Here is an 18,309-nt window from a genome sequence, read left to right as displayed (position 1 = left end):
ATGGAAGGGTTCAATCATTCGATGCTGTTGGCACACTCTCCCTCGATAAGTCTTTGGACTCCCTGGAGGTGTTACATAATAATAATAATAATAATAATAATAATAATAACTTATGAAATGACCGAGAGTCCACAATGAATAATAATAATAATTAATTTCTGTGCGCTTCCAATGGGCATTTTGTAGGTGGCGCATTGGTAACATGAGTTAACTGTTTATCACACAAAAATTATTGTCGTGCTTGTTGTTATGTTGTATATGGAGTTGATTTTTATGTTAATGTGGTTAGAGGATTGAATCCTAGTGTTTGAAATCTTGTAATGGAATCAAGTTAGAGTACATAAAATAATACCTATTATTGCAATATACGAATTGCTGTTAAAAAAAAAAAAAACTATACAAGGTATGTTTCACATATGTGACTTTTGTGTTGAAGACTTGATTTTATTGAATAGTGAGGAATTCTCTCGAAACTAACTAAATAAATAAACAAAACTTGAAAGTGCTACATTTGCTCTGGAGATATGAATGTTGTTAAGGTTCCATAAGATCGATCCATGTTTTTTTTTTTTAATGTATATTTTCATTTTGTATTCTGGATGCGGTTTTTACGTTTTTATATAATATTTTTAATGTACTAAACCAGATAAATGCTTTTTTTGTTGGGGGTGGTGGCGGCGGGGGGATTCAGATGATTGCGGGACAGGAGTTTATTCTCTTTGGATTTCTGACTATAGATTTATTTATAAAGTAGGACTGGATGAAATTTCGCCACGATTCTTGCGGCAAAGAACTTACAGCTTCCTTGATTTGACGAGTTTGTGTTATTTCTGTTGTTGTTAAGGTATTAGAATAATTGGTAAGAGTTCTATACAAAACTGGGCAGATGAAAATAATATCTGTGAAGGCCAGCACGGATTTCTCAATGGCGTCCCTGTTTCAGTAATCTCATTAACTTTTATGACAAAGTAACAAGAGCGGTTGATGAGGGTAATGCATACACTGTAATTGTTTTCATTTTGAAAAAATTTTTGATACGATACTACATGATAAACTGATATTTAAGCGACAATGTGTGTGGGTTTGGATGGTGAAGTTGGTGGAGCAGATTGGCAATCAGTTGACTGATATCAAAGGATCATGTGTGGAGGAGCAAAATCAGGGGAAAGTTGGGAAGGTTGCTGATGTAGGACGAACTGAATAAGCCTGTAACCATTTTTGGTTATAGGCCTCACCTGTTTGTCTTTGTTGAAGGCTTTCTGATGACAGCATTCTCCGGTCATCTCCATTAGATCATCCTTTGATTGTCCAAGCATTCTCCACGGAATGCCACTAGTGATTGTCTTTGTCGATGTCTTTGAATTGCCAGAATTGGTTGCGAGTTCCCTGACAGTGAATGGATTCAAGGAAGAGGTATGATAGGATTTGTGTATATGATGGTTGATTTGGGTCTCCTATGATGTCTCTAGACCTCATGGAGATATTCTAAAATAATAATTTTCAGTATGGTCTTTTCTTATAAAGTGTGTTTATAACATTCAGGTGGTTTCTTATCATAAAGTATAGCATAATTTTTTCTTTTTCATTTCCTTCTCCTTTTCAGTTTTTTCCTGTACATTTTCAGTTTGTTTTTATTTTACCCCCCCCCCCCCCTCCCAGTCATGAATTAAGATCTGCCAGCACTATTGTGGCTCTAAGATCCTAATGTGTTGTATTAGACACTGTCATAGAATTCTTCAGTTTCATAACTGCTGGTTGGTGCATATATTTGTTATTTTAATAGTTTTCTGTTTGAGTGTTTGTTCTATAATATATGCAATCCAATCTGATATTCTTGTATATTTAGTAATTTTGTTTGCACATCTCATCCTTTCCAGTGAAGTATATTTGCTGATTTTAATGTTATGCATTCTTCTGATTTTCTTTTCACTTCACTTAGCATTATTATATTCCATTTTATTTTGCATATTTCATATTCATAGTTATTCTCCCCTTTTCATCATCCACTAATGTTCTTATGTTGTGTGTAGCAATGATGAAATTAGTTTTCTTGCACGTCACACTATATCTGTTTATCTACCGAAGTGGTTTCTTCATTGATTGTAAGGATGACTGGAAGCTCTGGGTTAATTTTGTATGTAACATATTCATAGTTGTAATGGGGGAGGGAAGTATTGTCTTTTCTCTTACTGTGATCAATTGACTTGGGAGAGGTTTGGCAGTAGTCCATCTAATTAGAGCTATGGATGCCATCATTGATAGTATCACTTTTGTCATCCAAAATGATAGGCAATCTGTCTTACTTCCTGCCCAGCTTACACTACTCTGCCTCAGAATATGTTCAAGTGACCAAGTAAGAGCTCATTAGTCAGCTGTCTCCACAGGGGATAAGAGACTGCTGGGAAGATGCTACTCTTTAGTTTTCAAACATGTAGGAAGGCTTATGTGTTCATCATACACGCTGATTAATTTTAACTGTATAGATGAGAACACAGACTATAAGAAAATAACTATTTATTAACTTATTGCTGATATTTCTCTGGTTTTGAACCTGATTAGGCTCAAACTAATCCCATTGTTATACCAGACTGTAGTTGTCTCACGTACTGTGACAAACTGTTTTTGTGCTCTGAAGATGGAATACCAGAGAAATATCAGCAGTAAGTTAATGAATAGTTAGTTTCTTACAGTCTGTGTTCTCATATATACTGTTAAAATGAATCAACTCTGGAGTTTTATCACACCCAGTTATAATCTTTCTCTCTTAATCTAGTTCCTGAGTATCGACCTCCAGCTTTGGTGGACTTGCTGGTAGAATACATTACTGCTGATATAACTCAAAACGTTTACGAAACACACAGGTCCTTTACCTTGTCAAGGTGAGGATTCCAGTGAAGGGGATTTAAGATAATTAGTATAGGGAATCAGCAAAATGTTACGAAATTTTATGAAATTTTAAATTTCTTTCTTATGGACCCAGTTGGCTTAAGGCCAGCCTTGTATAGACATTTAAAAAATAAATAAATAAATAAATGTGCTCTTCAAATCTTACATATCATGTCACACTTGTTCTGCTTCTTCAACATATTCATCTCAGTGCTGATTTTGTTTACCAAAAATGGTCCATTGGTCAATTATCTTAATATTAAGTGTAATGTGCAGATTGTATTCATTCCAAATTAATGAAATGAATAGTATTTAATAAAATTAAGTAGTATTTTAATTACATTATTTAGATGACTTAATGAAAAATATCATCTCATCAGCTGAAATTTACTTTTATAATTTCATGGTATCATACCCATCAAAAACAGTTAAAATTTTGAATAACCACCTTGGTACCATATATTGTCCATGGGTGATGGGAAAGGAACAGATAGAGATAAATGATTTTGGAGGATTAGATAATTGGATTTTGGCAAGGCCCATTTCGGTCATGCTGGTTGGTTTGATAAAATTTAAGTTTCTATTTCATCACTTGATTAGGTTCAGCATTACAGTTTTCAGATTTCAAATCCTTCCAAGTAAGTACAGCAATCCCTTGATTAGTGTGCCTAATGCATTCTTTAAAACAGGCACATTAATTGAAAACGCACTAATCAAATATAATAACCTATGGGAAAAAGTATAATTCGTTCCTCAAATTTCTTTTTTGAACCTTAATTTTTTTATAAAAGAATTAAGGTATGTCTCAGGGACTAGGTAAAGGAAAACCATGAAGCTGAAAGACAATAAAACATATTCAGAATAGAAATTTTATTATTCTACTTCTTAACAAAGAATTGAGCTAACATAATTTGGCAGGCATTTTGTTTCTTTTTTTTTTTTTTCATACAACTGGCGGTATGGCCCTATTGCCTCTTCTACAAATTTTACTGCTTCTCTCTTCATCAGGGTTAGCCTCCAGGCATTGCTGATTAAAAACTTCGATTGTACGAAAAATATTTTCAAATTGTTTCTGTGAAATCTCTTTTGGCTGACTATCAGTGGTTATATTTTCTTCATATTCTTTGGGATCTTCCCACTGTGCATCCAATTTTAGCAAGTCGGAATCACTCAGTTCTTCAGAATGAGATTTAATTAACTCTTGGATGTTATCAATGAGAGGGATAAAGAAATGAAGGACGTATATGAATTGGTCGCCAACACGCGAAATCACGTGCTTTATAAATAAAATTTCCCGACTGTTATACAAGCAAAATAGCTACCACTTTAAAAACTACAATGATCATAAAAGAGAAGTTAATTTTCAGACGTAATAGAAATTTTATTATTCTACTTCTTAACAAAGAATTGAGCTAACATAATTTGCCAGGCATTTTGTTTTTTTTTTTTTTTTTTCCATACAACTAACGGTATGGCCCTATTGCCTCTTCTACTCTTCTGCAAATTTTACTGCTTCTCTCTTCATCAGGAGATGGATTGATTACCCTATCATCGGAATAGATTCTCCTTTTTGACATGCTCAGAAGTGTCGAAGGGTCTCGAATCTGTGTGTGGGTGTACTATAGCAGACGACATAAATTTTGGTGGTAAAAATTTGGAACATAGTATAACATGGAAGTAGTGTAGTATGCCATTAAAAATAACTTTGTAAAATATTTTAAATCAGTAACTAAATTATTTCATTCTGGTGAGTGATTTTTTAAAATAGTTAGCCATAAAAATGTATAGATAGACAATTTTTAAAATCTGTAACATTTATTTTTAAGATGTATATAGGCTCTAATTGAATTTGAAAAAAAAATGATGCACTAATTGAGGGCGCATTAATCAAGGGATTACTGTAGCTGATGTTGCCTCTGACAATAATTTTAATTAAATGAGAGGGGTTAAAAAACTGTGTAATTGAACCAGAATTGTAATAATTAAAAAAAAGTATTGTTACATTTAAAAAAACATAAAATGTATCTTTATTTATGAATAATTAAATCAAATGTACTTTTGTAGCAGGAAAGGCCATGTTAAGTGGAATCTTTATGTTTTGATCTAGATATATATTTTTGTTTCTGAGGCTTCAAAATATTCTAGTGCTGTACTATTAAAATGTGACATTTTCACAAATGATAATTTTTGAATTATTGTGGATGATGAGTCTGTTGACTCCATGGAGGTTACCAAATAATAATAGTAATAATAATAATTATTATTTTATATAATGAATTTTATTGTTTGGTGGCGGCTAAGAAATTTCTTATATCATGTCCCTTCTTGAATAAACAAAATCTCTTTTGAATGGAAAAACAAACCATCAGAATGAAATAAAGAACAAAAGAAAAGTTTTGCGTTCCTGCTCTTCAATTGCAAATTAGTGTTCATCTAGGAAATTTCTTTTAACATGATGATAGGGTTTAATATAATAATGAAATTATTATATAATAATTTCATAATGGATATAAAATAATGTCAGAATGAAATATATTAGGGGTTCGAGAGTGCTTGAACTAATAATTGCACCTGAGAATTTGTCTATAACGAATATAACCACGTTACCACCAATTGATGAGAGTAATCATATGGTCTCGACCTTGGGGGGAGGGCAAAAGTGTGGAATTTTCCTTTAAGACAGGATATATGTGGTGAGCATGATCATATGGCCTTGACCTCGGGGGTGGCCAAATGTGTGGCATTTTCAGTTAAGACAGGGTATTTATGGAATTACAGCTGATAAGTATGACAAGCTTAGGAGATTGCTTGGACCTGTGCCATGGCATGTAAAACTGCAAGCTAGATGTTGATAGCCCATGGGAAGTGGTAAAGGAGTGTTTGCGGGAGGTAATGACAGACTGCATACCTAGTTAAATGGATATAATCATCAATCTGGAGCCGCAAAAAAAAAAAAGAAACAATTGTGGAGGGAATTTAAGGAGAAAGGTGATGCAGGCACGCAAACAGTACAAGACACAGGCCAGAAGGGTAACTATTGTGATAAAGAGAATCCCATGCTGCTAGTAAAAGAAAGAATGTATATGGCAAAATGATTTTAAGGAATGCCAATGGTAGGTAGATAACTGAATCAGTTGAAATAGTAGAATTACTAAGTGAACACTTTGCAAGAGTATATCATCCAGCCACCTGGATGATATGCAGTCATCCCTCGACTTACGTCCGGGTTCCATTCCATCCGGCAGGACGTAAGTCGAATCAGACGTAAGTCGATACATTAAATCAATAGAGTTATAGGGGTTAGAGGCTTAACCCTAATAAGTATACTGTCATTTTAATTTTTAAACCTTATTATAAAACTGTACTGTGTGTTACTGCCACTATAAAACAGGAGAATAATCATCCAAATCTTCCTCCACAATGACATCTTCATTATCTTCCCTGTGTGAAGGACCAGGCTGTCGCTCTTCTGGTGTAGCCTTTGTTTTTATGATGCAAATGCCCAATGTGCTTTGCGTATTCCTCTTCTTTTTTTCATCATAAATTTATTCATAGCAAGCAAATGCATCATGTGCTTTCGTTTCTATTCTTAAGTACCGCTCAACATTGGGGTCCATGTCTTCAGCCATTTTGAGAACATCGCTAACTGCAAAGAACATTTCTGCAAGACCCTTCACTGTACATTGTTTAGCTACATCTTTTCTCTTTTCCCTCTTCCTTTTCTCATTTTTCCTCTTCTACAACAATTGTTCCTCCAGTTCGACCAATCTTTCGTTGGTCAACTCTTGGGGGGGGGGGGATTTCTATGAGTTGAATTACCGTATTTGTCGGCGTATGGACGCTCCCCCTTTTTTGTTCACATTTTTTAGGAAAAAAACATTATCACTGAATATTATAATGAATTTACAGTATTTCAAATATAAAGTAATAAATAGGTCTACTTTCAACAAATACCTAATCTAACTAGGAAAGAGTACCCACCTTTTAATCATCAAAACCCAGAAATTCATTTCCAGAGCTAAATGAAGAGACACTTGAAACCTCTTCTAAATCAGAATTTGAGTCCTCATACAACAAATTGTCCTCTGTACCATCCAGTGCATTACTAATTCCCCACTTCTTAAATGATTTAACCACTGTCTCAGTTTTCATAGCATCCCATGAAGCTTTGATCCACTTACAAACTTGCGAAATGCTAGGCTTCTTCCTGATGGCGTAACCTCAAAATCTGAAGAATGCTTCCAGTCGTTCCACTTCTCCTTCATAAATCCCTTAAATGGTTTATTAATACAGACATCTAAAGGTTGAAGCTGACTAGTTAGACCTCCTGGAATTTACAGCTAACTGAATCATAATTTACAAAAGAAATTTAGAGAAAATTTAACGGCAGAAATTTATCGCCGTTCACAACTCCGACAACAATTGGAAAGTTTAAACGAACAGGACACAGCTGTGATCGTCGATGACAGCGCATGCGCATCCACAAAACTACGTCAGTGTTTCTCAAAGTGTGGTACGCGTACCCCCCGCGAGTACATGAAAGGTCTTCAGGGAGTCTGTGGCAATTAACGCATAGAATAAAATTCAATCTATCCGTGAAGTTCGAGATCATAAAATGTTTCTATTGTATCACTGAATAAGGTACATAGACGTCTGCAGGCTGTGCAATATGTTTTTTCTCAACAAACAGTGCGATTAGAGACAACTGGGATAAAAACGGCACTAATTAATGAATCGCATGTCTCCCCCCTCCTGCAGAAAATGCTGTATGACTCAAGCTAAACCATATGGTTTTGTTTGAGTGAATGTGTTAAAATGAAGAAATATATAGTGAATGTGTTTCAGATATTATATAAGGAATTCGGTTGAAGAGAATTAGTATTTCACCTCAACTGCTGGCTTGTCTTTGTCATTTAGTAGCACGATCTTTTGTTAATACCACACCAATCATATGAACGTGGATGTCTGAAGTTTGAGAAACACTGCTCTACGTAACTGGAATGCTCTCACACACACCACAAGGAAGCAATAAAGAAATTGCGTGACTCGGAACAGAAAATTTCCAGAAATGAAAATAATAAAAAACTGAGTATCGGCATATAAGACGCACCATGTTTTTCAGACCTATTTTCAAAGGAAAAAAGTGCATCTTATATATGCCACAAATATGGTATGTCATCATCATTCACGTCAAGATTCAGATTGTTTACTAGGTTCACTATTACAAACTTCCAAAATCACATGCAAACCTTTTTAATGTCTTTTTCCATATGCCACTCATACATTGAGAGGTCACTTCGTCCCAAGCCACAGCAATATTCTTTAATATTTAATAGCATGATAAATATTGAATGCTTTCCAGAATTACATGAGAGTCTGGTCATTTCCTTAAGTAGCAGAAATGGCTGGTGAAAAAGTTTTCCGTAGATAATAAGCCTTAAACACTGCAAGAACTCCCAGATCCTTCGGGTGGATCAATGAAGTAGTGTTTGGAGGGAGAAACATGACCTTGAAGTTGGTGAAGATCACTGCTTTAAGACATAAGATGGATGATGACCTGGAGCATTATCTAGAATTAATAAAACTTTAAATTCTACATTTTCTTTCACACAATAACTTTCCATTTCACCACATAACAGTTGATTTAAAGCATCCTCAAACAATTTTTGAGTCATCCACGACTTCTTATTGCTCCGATAATGAACTGGGAGTATGCTTCCTATGTTTTTGAAGATTTGTGGATTCTCACTGTGCCATATCACAAATGGTTTCAGTTTATATCCAGCCACATTACCCATAACAGAATTGTAATACGGGCATTAAGAGCTTTAAAATTAGGTATAGATTGTAGCTTTTTTGTGGATGAATGTCCACTCAGGAATTTTTTTTTCAAAAACAAGGACGTCTCATCCATATTAAATATTTGCTGGGTAAAATAATTTTATCCAATTTTTCCACAAACTCCTTAGCAGCCTTCTAAGCACTTGCAGATTCCCATACATTTTCATATTATGAGTGCAAAATGCTGCTTGAATCTCATCAACCAACCGGAAGAAGCGTTGAATTCATAGTCATAATCGGGCCCTGCTTTCTCCTTCAACATGTTGAAGAGACTTAGTGCCTTAGCGGTTCTGGTCACAGTGCTAAAAGCCAATCGCTTTTGGTTCAGGTCCTCTATGCATGATACAAGTAGCTTCTCCATATCACGGATAGAACCTTGTCTCTGCTTAGTCACTCTTGTCAATTTAATGGAAGCAGATCCTTTTCCAGCCTCAACGATTTTATCCGTATTTTTCAAAATGATTGTCACTGTAGAATGAGACCATCTGCAGTCATGTGCGATCACATTGACGGGCTTGCCAGCTTCATGTTGCTTTATAACTTGCAACTTAGTTTCAAGATCAATTGCTGGCCTCTTTTTCTGTGATTCTTCCCTAAGCTTTTTAATTGGGTGTTCAAGGGCGATGTCGTACAAAATATTGTGAAATATTTAACGATAAATACACAAATAACCCATTTCTCAAACATAAAATCAACAGAGGAATGGTTGAAGACATGCCTACTGCCAAAGGAGGTTGCCACTGCATGCTTTACCTTATGCTCGCTTGCATCTTGTTTGAAAGTATAGCCGAAAATGTTATTTATTCCCTTATGGGATCACGGACGTATCTTCGAAAGGACGTAGCTCGAATGGACGTAAGTCGAGGGATGACTGTATAAGAATGAAAGAGCCAAAGCCTTATACTGGAACTAAGATAAATGAAATGGAGGTGTATAGCATATTACAGAACCTTAATGTGAATACAGCTATGGGATTGGATGGTATACTAGCTCGAGTTTTACGTGAAGCAGTAAGGGAAGTGTCAGTGCACTTGACCATATCGTTTAATCTAAGTCTCACCTCTGGGTTAGTCCTGAGGGGGGTAGAAAGAGGAGAAAATAGTTCCATTGCATAAAGGAGGCTCCAAGATTGATGTAACAAATTACCGACTGATCAGCATATCACAGGAGTTGTTTTGAAAGTATTAGAGAAGTTGGTCAAGAGTAAAATACAAGCAGGGGCGTGCCAGTAGCGTCTGGCACCTGTGTGCAAAACTTTAGTTTGCACCCCAATCCCCCCCCCCTTCAATAAAAAATCACTTTAAAAAAACGTTTTTTTTTTAAGTATTTCCTCCTCTTTGGTGCCTTTACTATCCTGGTACCTGTGTGCATCGCACACATTGCACATATGGCTGCCGCGCCCCTGAGTACAAGAATGGATAGATGGAAATGGGATACTATATGAGGGTCATCTTGGTTTTGTGAAGGGTAGGTCATGCTTCAGTAACTTGCTCACATTTTATAATACACTTGGTCATTGACTTATGACCGACTTCCGTTCTAGCTGACAGGTCGTATGTCGGCCATATATTTATTAACATTATTCTTTAACCTTTCTAATCTTTTTATCATCTTTATAATTTATTTTTATAATCTTTTAAATTTATAATTATGTATATTTACATAATGTGAAAAATAATACTGTACCGTAAACACAAAAATACAATCTACGTTAAATATTTGTTCCGGTAGATAACCTTCTTCTTTGATTAAACAGTTGAAACTATCAACGAATTTTTGGGCTTCATCTGCAATTCCTGCTTCTCCTGTGACACATACATTATGCAAAGCAAATTTTTTTAAAAAACACTTAAACCATCCAGTACTGGGCTGAAAATCTTCTGCGTAATCATCTTCGGTGTGTGATTTTAAACTCTGAAACAGACTTCTAGCCTTTGCTTGTACTATGCAAAGGCTCGTGGGTGAATTTTTCTGTATTAAATCTTCCATCCACATAAACAACAATTTCTCCATTTCATGGATGGGTCCCTGTCGTTGTTTGGTTAAAATTGTAGACTTCATAGGTGCGGAACCTTTCACAGCTTCCCGAATTCTTTCTTTGTCCTTAAGTATCGTCGATACCGTGGAATGTGATAACTTCAAGTCACGTGCTATCGTATTCACTTTCTTTCTGCCTTCATACTTCTGGATAACTTTCATTTTACACTCTGAATCAATAGTTTTCCTTGACTTCTTAGCTGGCGTATCTGTAGATGAAGGCATTTTCCTTTTACTAGACATTTTATGGGTAGTATTTCAGTTGGATTTTAATTAATACACCACATGCAACAGATGCTTGAAAGCGACTGAGTGTATGTAAGAGATAGTTATCATACGATAACTATCGTATCCCATAGTTATAGTACGCGCAGCTGCCTGATTTATTATTAATTTATTCATTAATTTATTATTATTTTTTTTTTTTGTGGTCGTAAGTGCAGACGGTCGTTGGTCAACGATCAGGTGTACAGTGACAGCTGGGTTGGATAAAAGTAATGGGTTTACAGTGATACTGCTGGAGTTTGCAAAGGCCTTTGACAGGATACCACATGGCATTCTAATCAGCAAGCTGCAGCACATGGTCATGGATATCGGGTTGGTGAGATGGATAGGAGGGTGGTTGATGGAGAGATATCAGAGAGTAGTTTATTCAGGAGTAGAATCCAAAAGAAGGCCTGTGACTAGTGGCATACCACAGGGTTCTCTTCATGGACTGCTACTGTTTAATTTGCTCATTAACGATATAGGAAAGTATCTGAGAGAAATTGTTCAGTTATTTGCCGATGATGCCAAGTTGGGTAGAGCAATAGTTAATATAGATGATGTCAAAATTTTGCTCAATGATTTGGATAGATTGGCAGATTGGGCAAAAAAAAAAGAATGTATGTCAGTTTAATGTGACAAAGTGTAAAGTTATGCATTTTGGGGTGAAAAGATTACTAACTGTATATCACATTGATGGAACTGTACTCAAGAAAATTGAAACCAGAGACTTGGGAGTGTTAGTGGATAGAGAGTTAAAGTTTAGGGAGCACATAGCAAAAGTGGCTAAACCAGCTCATCAGATCATTAGGTTACTGAAGAATACCTTGACATTTCCCCTTTATGAAACCTTGATGAGATCCCATCTTGACTAGCTATCAGATTAAAAGGTAAAGAAAAAAATTTTCACTTTACAATAATTCAAATTTACACCCCCGACCAGTCACATGAAGATGAAGAAATCGATACCTTTTATGATAAGTTGAAAGATATAATAGACAAGACCAATAAGAAAGATATATTAATAGTGATGGGAGATTTTAATGCCAAAATTGGGAAGTTCATCCTAGGCATGGAGGATGTAATGCGCAGGTTTGGAGTTAATAACAGAAATGAAAGAGGAGAAAGAATATTAAAATTTTGTAAAGCAAATAATCTATTTATCTGTAATACCCATTTTTTCCATAGACCTTCCCACAAATACACATGGACCTCACCACATTGTACAATACAGAACTGTATTGATTACATTCTTATCAAACGCAATTGGAAATCATCAGTGCAAAATGTTAGAAATTTAAAAACTCCAGACTTCGACACTGACCATGAACTGCTTGCTGCAAAAATTAAAGTAAAATTCAAGTATTGTAAATCACAAGCTCCTATCAACAAAGTGGACCTGTCAAAACTGAAAGAGAAATCTATGCAAGATAACTATCAGACACTAATAGGAAATGTGTTTAGAAGATTATCCTATGACAATATAGAAAATACATGGAATCAAGGTAAAAAAATTGTTACAAGTACTGCAGGAAACATACTTGGTACAACATCAAGACCAAGTCATGAATGGATAACCCCTGAAATTCTAAATACTTTAGAAGAAAAAAGAGCAGTGCAAAGCATATATTAAATATAAAAAATACAGAAGAAAATAAACAACATTATAAGAATCTTAAAAACAAAATTCATAAAATGTGCATATCTGCCAAAAATAACTGGTTGAAGGAAAAAGCAAAACTGTGCGAAGAAGCTAATAAAAGAAATGATAATAAAACGGTATACAAAATTATCCAAGAATTAACTAAGATCTATAAAGATAAACCATTAACAATGAAAGATAAAAACAATCTAGAAACTGGGTCAATACAAAATATTAAAATAATTTGGAAGGACTACTATCAAGCATTATTTCAAAAAGAACAGGAGGAGGAAAGTATAACAGAAAAGATGATATATGAAAAGGCACCACCCGTAACCCCAGCAGAAATTATAAATGCAATAAACCAAATGAATCTTTAAAAAGATATGGGCAAAGATGAAATATCTATAGAACTATGGCAGCGCTTCCCAAACTGTGGGCTGCAGCCCCCTTGGGGGCCGTAGGTTTTGTTGAGGGGGGCCGTGAAATAATGAAAACAAATTTAAAATATTTTAAGACTAAGTGTATTTTTTTATTTTAAAAGAAACGTATTTAACTTTTATTATTTCTTTTTTGTTATTTTTTTATATGGAAAAATTCACACATTGGTGTTGGTTCACAAACTTTGCTTCTTGCGTATTTCGGCGCTTAACGAATATTAGTAAATATTGCTTATTCATATGTTTCATTTCAAAGCAGTGGTTAATTGTATTTACTTCGAATGCTCTCCAGGGAAGTTCCAAATCTTTCTGTCCCTTTCGTTACGCGTTCGTAATCAGGGACTGTTGATATTGACTTTATATACATATCAAAACTCGTTTTATATTATCACTGTCATCCGAGCTAGTTTTCTGTTACCAATAAAAGTTTCGCATATACTTCACACATGAAAAAAAGCTTAAACAAGTTCATGTGGGAATATAGTAACTCGCTTGCAGTGGTAAACAACACGCCCTCCCTAAGAGCCAATATACTGCAGAGGCAATAAAAATAAGTACTTTTATTATGCCAGTGAATAAGGTATGAGGAGTCTGTGTAATATATTTCTCAACAAATAGTGCAACTAGAGACAACTGGGATAAAAACACACTAATTAATGAATCACATGTCCCCTCATACAGAAACTATGCTCTGTAGACTGAAACAAAACCATATGTTGCATGGGCAAACACAGTATCTAACTAAAAACTATTGGTATTAATTAGATGTATGTGAGTTCGATTTCCCAAGGCAGCAGTAAAATTCAACCGAACGTGTTAAAATTCGTAAAAGTGTTAAAACTAAGTAATATATATATATAAGGAATGTTATTGCAGTTTCACATATGGAATTCGGTTGAAGAGAGTTAACATTTCAACTCAATTGTCAGCTATGCTTTTATCTTTCGGTTGCGCGATCTTTTGTTAATACTGCACCAGTCATATGCACGTTTTAATAAACAGACTGCCTTTGCTGTCTGTTTCGCATTAGGCTTAATTACCGTAAAAGGAGAAAAGTCACAAAAGTGAAAAATGTTCCTGGTCCGGGGGATTCCCTTATTCAGGTAATATTCACTAATTTCATGTTATCAGTCTGTGTCGTACCAGTTTTTGTAAGTGGTGATATTATTTGATCTATTCCACGTTAAAAAATTTAACCCTGAGATGGATAAGTGGTTGGTAAAAAATAAAAAAAATAAAAAAATCCCGCGAACAATCAGAAGAAGCAGAAACAGACTCAAAAAAAAAGAACAGTATTTTATATTTTACCAGAACAGCCCGCATCGTCTTCAGAACCAAACGGTAAGAGGCAAAAAATGTAATATAAGTATTTGATTTTTGCAATATTCGCTGTGTATGTTTTGTATTGAATATAAATACAATAAATATTATAATAATATATCTCTCTATTACGATTGTTTTTCGAGGGGGGCCGTGAAATATCTTAATTTTTGCAAAGGGGTCCCTGACATTCAGAAGTTTGGGAAGCACTGAACTATGGAAATATGGTGGCAAGGAAACTGTTAATTTCTCGATGAATTTATTTAATCAAATTCTTTATAATGGAGTAATTCCAACTGACTGGAAAACAGGAAGTATTATACCAATTCACAAAAAAGGAGACAAAAGAATATGTGAAAATTTTAGGCCCATAACACTCTTAAGTCATAATTATAAACTATTCATTTGAATTATACTAAAGAGAACAGGTGCTTACAGAAAAAATCATAGAGGAAAACCAAGCAGAATTCAGGCCACATAAATCCACTATAGACCATATCTTTACCATTAATAATATAGCAGAAAAATATTGGGAATACAATCTGCCCATATACTGTTGTTTTATAGATTTTAAGCAAGCCTTTGATTCAGTTAATAGAAACAAATTGATCACTATCCTAAAAAACGTAAAAATGGATTCTGATATTTTAACATTTATTACAAATTATTATGGAGACACCAAAGCTTTTGTTAAAATGGACAACATTAAACCCGAGGATTTCAGAGTCGAGAAAGGTGTAATGCTGGGATGCCTCCTCTCACCTCAACTCTTTATCATCTTCCTAGAAGGAGTCTGTAAAACCATAGCTGATGAACCAGCTATGGTTTTACAGACCATATATTTTAATTTTAAATATTTTAAATGACTCTTGTAAAATTTATGGTATGAAAATTAATCATCATAAAACAAAAATAATGAAGATAGGTAGAGAAGAAGAAAATATTTCTATAAATCTCGAAAATCACCTGCTGGAACAAGTTAATATGTTTATCTTGGTAGTCTTATATCTGGTAACCTCAACAATATGGAAAGAGTAAAACACAGGCTAAACCTAGATTGGACCAACATGAATAAACTAAACAAAATATGGGAAAAAAAAAAAAAAAAAAACCAACGAGTACAAAGTTAAAATTATATAAAACAATTATTATCCCATTGGCTACTTATGCTTCAGAAGCCTGGAGAATAATTCAACAACCAATCAAGAAACTTCACAAGACTAATGATCAAGTAAGAATAGATTTAAACTTCCTAGATAATATAATAGACACAATCATTAAGCATCAACTGAGATGGTTTGGTCATATTCAGACTCCCATATTTAGCTCTGAATGGATATATAGGAAGAAAAAGACCTAGAGGCAGACCAAGAAGTACTTGGATAAAGTTGCTGAAAGAACTGTGCGTAGAGGCTTAAGAACATTGCTGAAAGAACATTTCCATCTACCCAGCTATAGAGTTATGATTGAGATGGCTAAAGATCGTGATAAGTGGAGAACCTTTCTTCTTAGTGGACTCAACCTGTTATCAAGCGGATGAGATGAGATGATATAGTGTAGTAGGTATCATCATAAAGTTCCTGACATGTACCCTCAAGGGGTGTACAGGATATGATAGTACTACATGAAACTTACATCATTACTAACTTTCTATTTACAATTTTCCTACAAATCAATCTATTACCTGTGAAGACTCCAACATTATCAGATCTTATATTTCTATCTTTTAAGGCACTTTTTACTATATATAATCCACCTATATCTTGGTCTTTTTCCTGGCAGAGAACACTTGTTTTTTTGCTCATCTTTCCTCTCCCATTCTGTTTAAGTGACCATACTACCTGAGATTAGCTCTGCTAACACATTCCTGAACGATTATTTTATTTCATAAAAAAAACGTTGCCTTTATGGCCGTAATTATTACAAGAGTATAATGCTTTTTTTTCCCTTGTGTGATTTATAGATGAGTGATGTTTTGGACATCCTTGATGTGGAAAGACCACAGACTCCAGAAATCATAAGTAAGGAGAGCATTCTTGGATGTGATTCCAAAAAAGTAAGTAATCATTTATTTAAATGTTTTCCTTTAAAAAAACTTCTTTATCACATTGTCACATTCAAGTTTTGATGTTCCATCACTGCAATACTGTATACTGTTTATTGACCAAGAAAGATTTTAATATCCCTTAAGCTTGCTTTCATGTTTACACACACACACACACACATTAGGTTGCAATAAGTATAGGCATACCCGCCTGTTAAGAATGAAATGTCGATTTGTGTGTTCCTGTACTATGCTATGGGCAGTAGAACTGACTGTGCATCTGTACACTCAACCATGTGGAGAATTTAGGATTCATAAGTTATAAGATGTCATATCAGTGGCCTACCTGTTTATGACATTAGGAAAATATTGCATTATCCAGAATCAATTATAGGCAACTTAACCAATGTACTAGTGGTTAAGTTGCCTTCACCGGTGGATGATTCCATAATTCGTATTTACTTCAATATAACTCGCACATTTTTCACCAAAATTAAAGTTAAAAATCATGGTTTGATATATGTGCAGGGATTTTTGGAAACTAAAAAGTTTTTCAGGAAAAAATTAAATTGACGTGTTTAAGTTAAGGGATATTACATCCCATATCGTTTCTTAGCCGAATAAGAAACTCAAAGAGTTTCATGCCGAATATAGTAGAAACTATATAAAGTTCGGTGATTCCAAACGTAAGCAAATACCTGGATACTGCAGCAACTGACCCTTAAGGTAGTGCAAGCTGAGTCAACTCATGTCAAAGGTGGAGCAAGCTCCAATCACTATTCTTGATATTTACCCATAATATGAACTTAGCTCCTAGGAGCTGTATTACTGTTCTACATTATGAGAGAAGGTCACTACCCAGACCGGTTTCAACCTTTATTTTCAACCTACTAGGTCTACCTACTCACTGATGAGACTTCAATAAAGGTTGAAACCGGTCTGGGTAGTGACCTTCTCTCATAATGTAGAACAGTAATACAGCTCCTAGGAGCTAAGTTCACATTATGGGTAAATATCAAGAATAGTGATCTGAGCTTGCTCCACCTTTGACATGAGTTGCCTCAGCTTGCACTACCTTAAGGGTCAGTTGCTGCAGTATCCAGGTATTTGCTTATGCTTGGAATCACCAAACTTTATATGGTTTCTACTATATTCGGCATTTCTTAGCCAAATAAGAAACTCAAAGAGTTTCTTATTTGGCTAAGAAACGATATGGGATGTAATATCCATTAACTTAAACAAGTCATATGTCACCGAATGGAAGCCTTTGGCTCTTCATATATCTAATAATTAAATTGAGGTCATTATAATTTATATTTGCTCACATTGTTTATAAAATGAATGCATTTAAATTTTAATTATCAATGTTATTTACATGATCAGCTCATTATCTTCATCATGCGATATATTTTAATTTTTAGCGACAATGCTTCTGTAATTAAATTAAGTCAAACTGTTTCATTATTGCTTGTCCGTTTATCATTTTAGAATCATAAGATTATCATGATTTAAAAAAAAAAAATGACTTACCAAAAATCTCATATTCACTATCGCCACTTCCAGTCTTGAGAGCGGTTTCCTCAGGTGTACTGTCAAGGTCATCTACCAAAATAGCATCATCTTTGCTCCCATCCAGGGCATTAGAGATGCCAGTTTTTAGAAAAACTTTGGCAATTATTTCTGGTGAAATCATGTCCCTAGCTCTCAAAATCTAGTTGCACAACAGTTCTATTTATGGTCTCTTAATCTTCCCTGCCAGAGTCAGGTTGTAGCTGCCATCCACTCCATGTAGAATTTTCATACATAGTCCTTGAATGGTTTGTTGAACGATGCAT

At 34.7% G+C, this 18,309-nt stretch overlaps 1 protein-coding gene across 3 annotated transcripts in view; it reads left to right on the top strand.

Annotated features, from left to right (window-relative positions):
• Window positions 1-218: 218 nt before the first annotated feature.
• LOC150094538 (DNA methyltransferase 1-associated protein 1-like) overlaps window positions 219-18,309 on the top strand; it is a 219,357-nt gene continuing 201,266 nt past the window's right edge. For 2 of the 3 annotated variants that reach the window (XR_016550226.1, XM_090411890.1), the window contains exons 1-2: window positions 220-403; window positions 16,394-16,486. Coding sequence is in view for 2 of the 3 variants with exons in the window: in XM_090411890.1 (XP_090268016.1) it covers window positions 16,394-16,486 (93 nt within the window). In the remaining variant the exon portion in view is untranslated. Of the gene's footprint in view, window positions 404-16,393; window positions 16,487-18,309 lie in introns of all 3 variants that reach the window. The other variant, XM_090411891.1, reaches the window with a different exon arrangement.

This window comes from Typopeltis vanoorti, chromosome 22 (genome assembly GCF_054136105.1).
Source record: "Typopeltis vanoorti isolate ZY-2024b chromosome 22, IOZ_Tvanoo_1.0, whole genome shotgun sequence".
Taxonomy (NCBI): Eukaryota; Metazoa; Arthropoda; class Arachnida; order Uropygi; family Thelyphonidae; genus Typopeltis; species Typopeltis vanoorti.
This window is presented reverse-complemented; position numbering and strand designations above follow the sequence as displayed.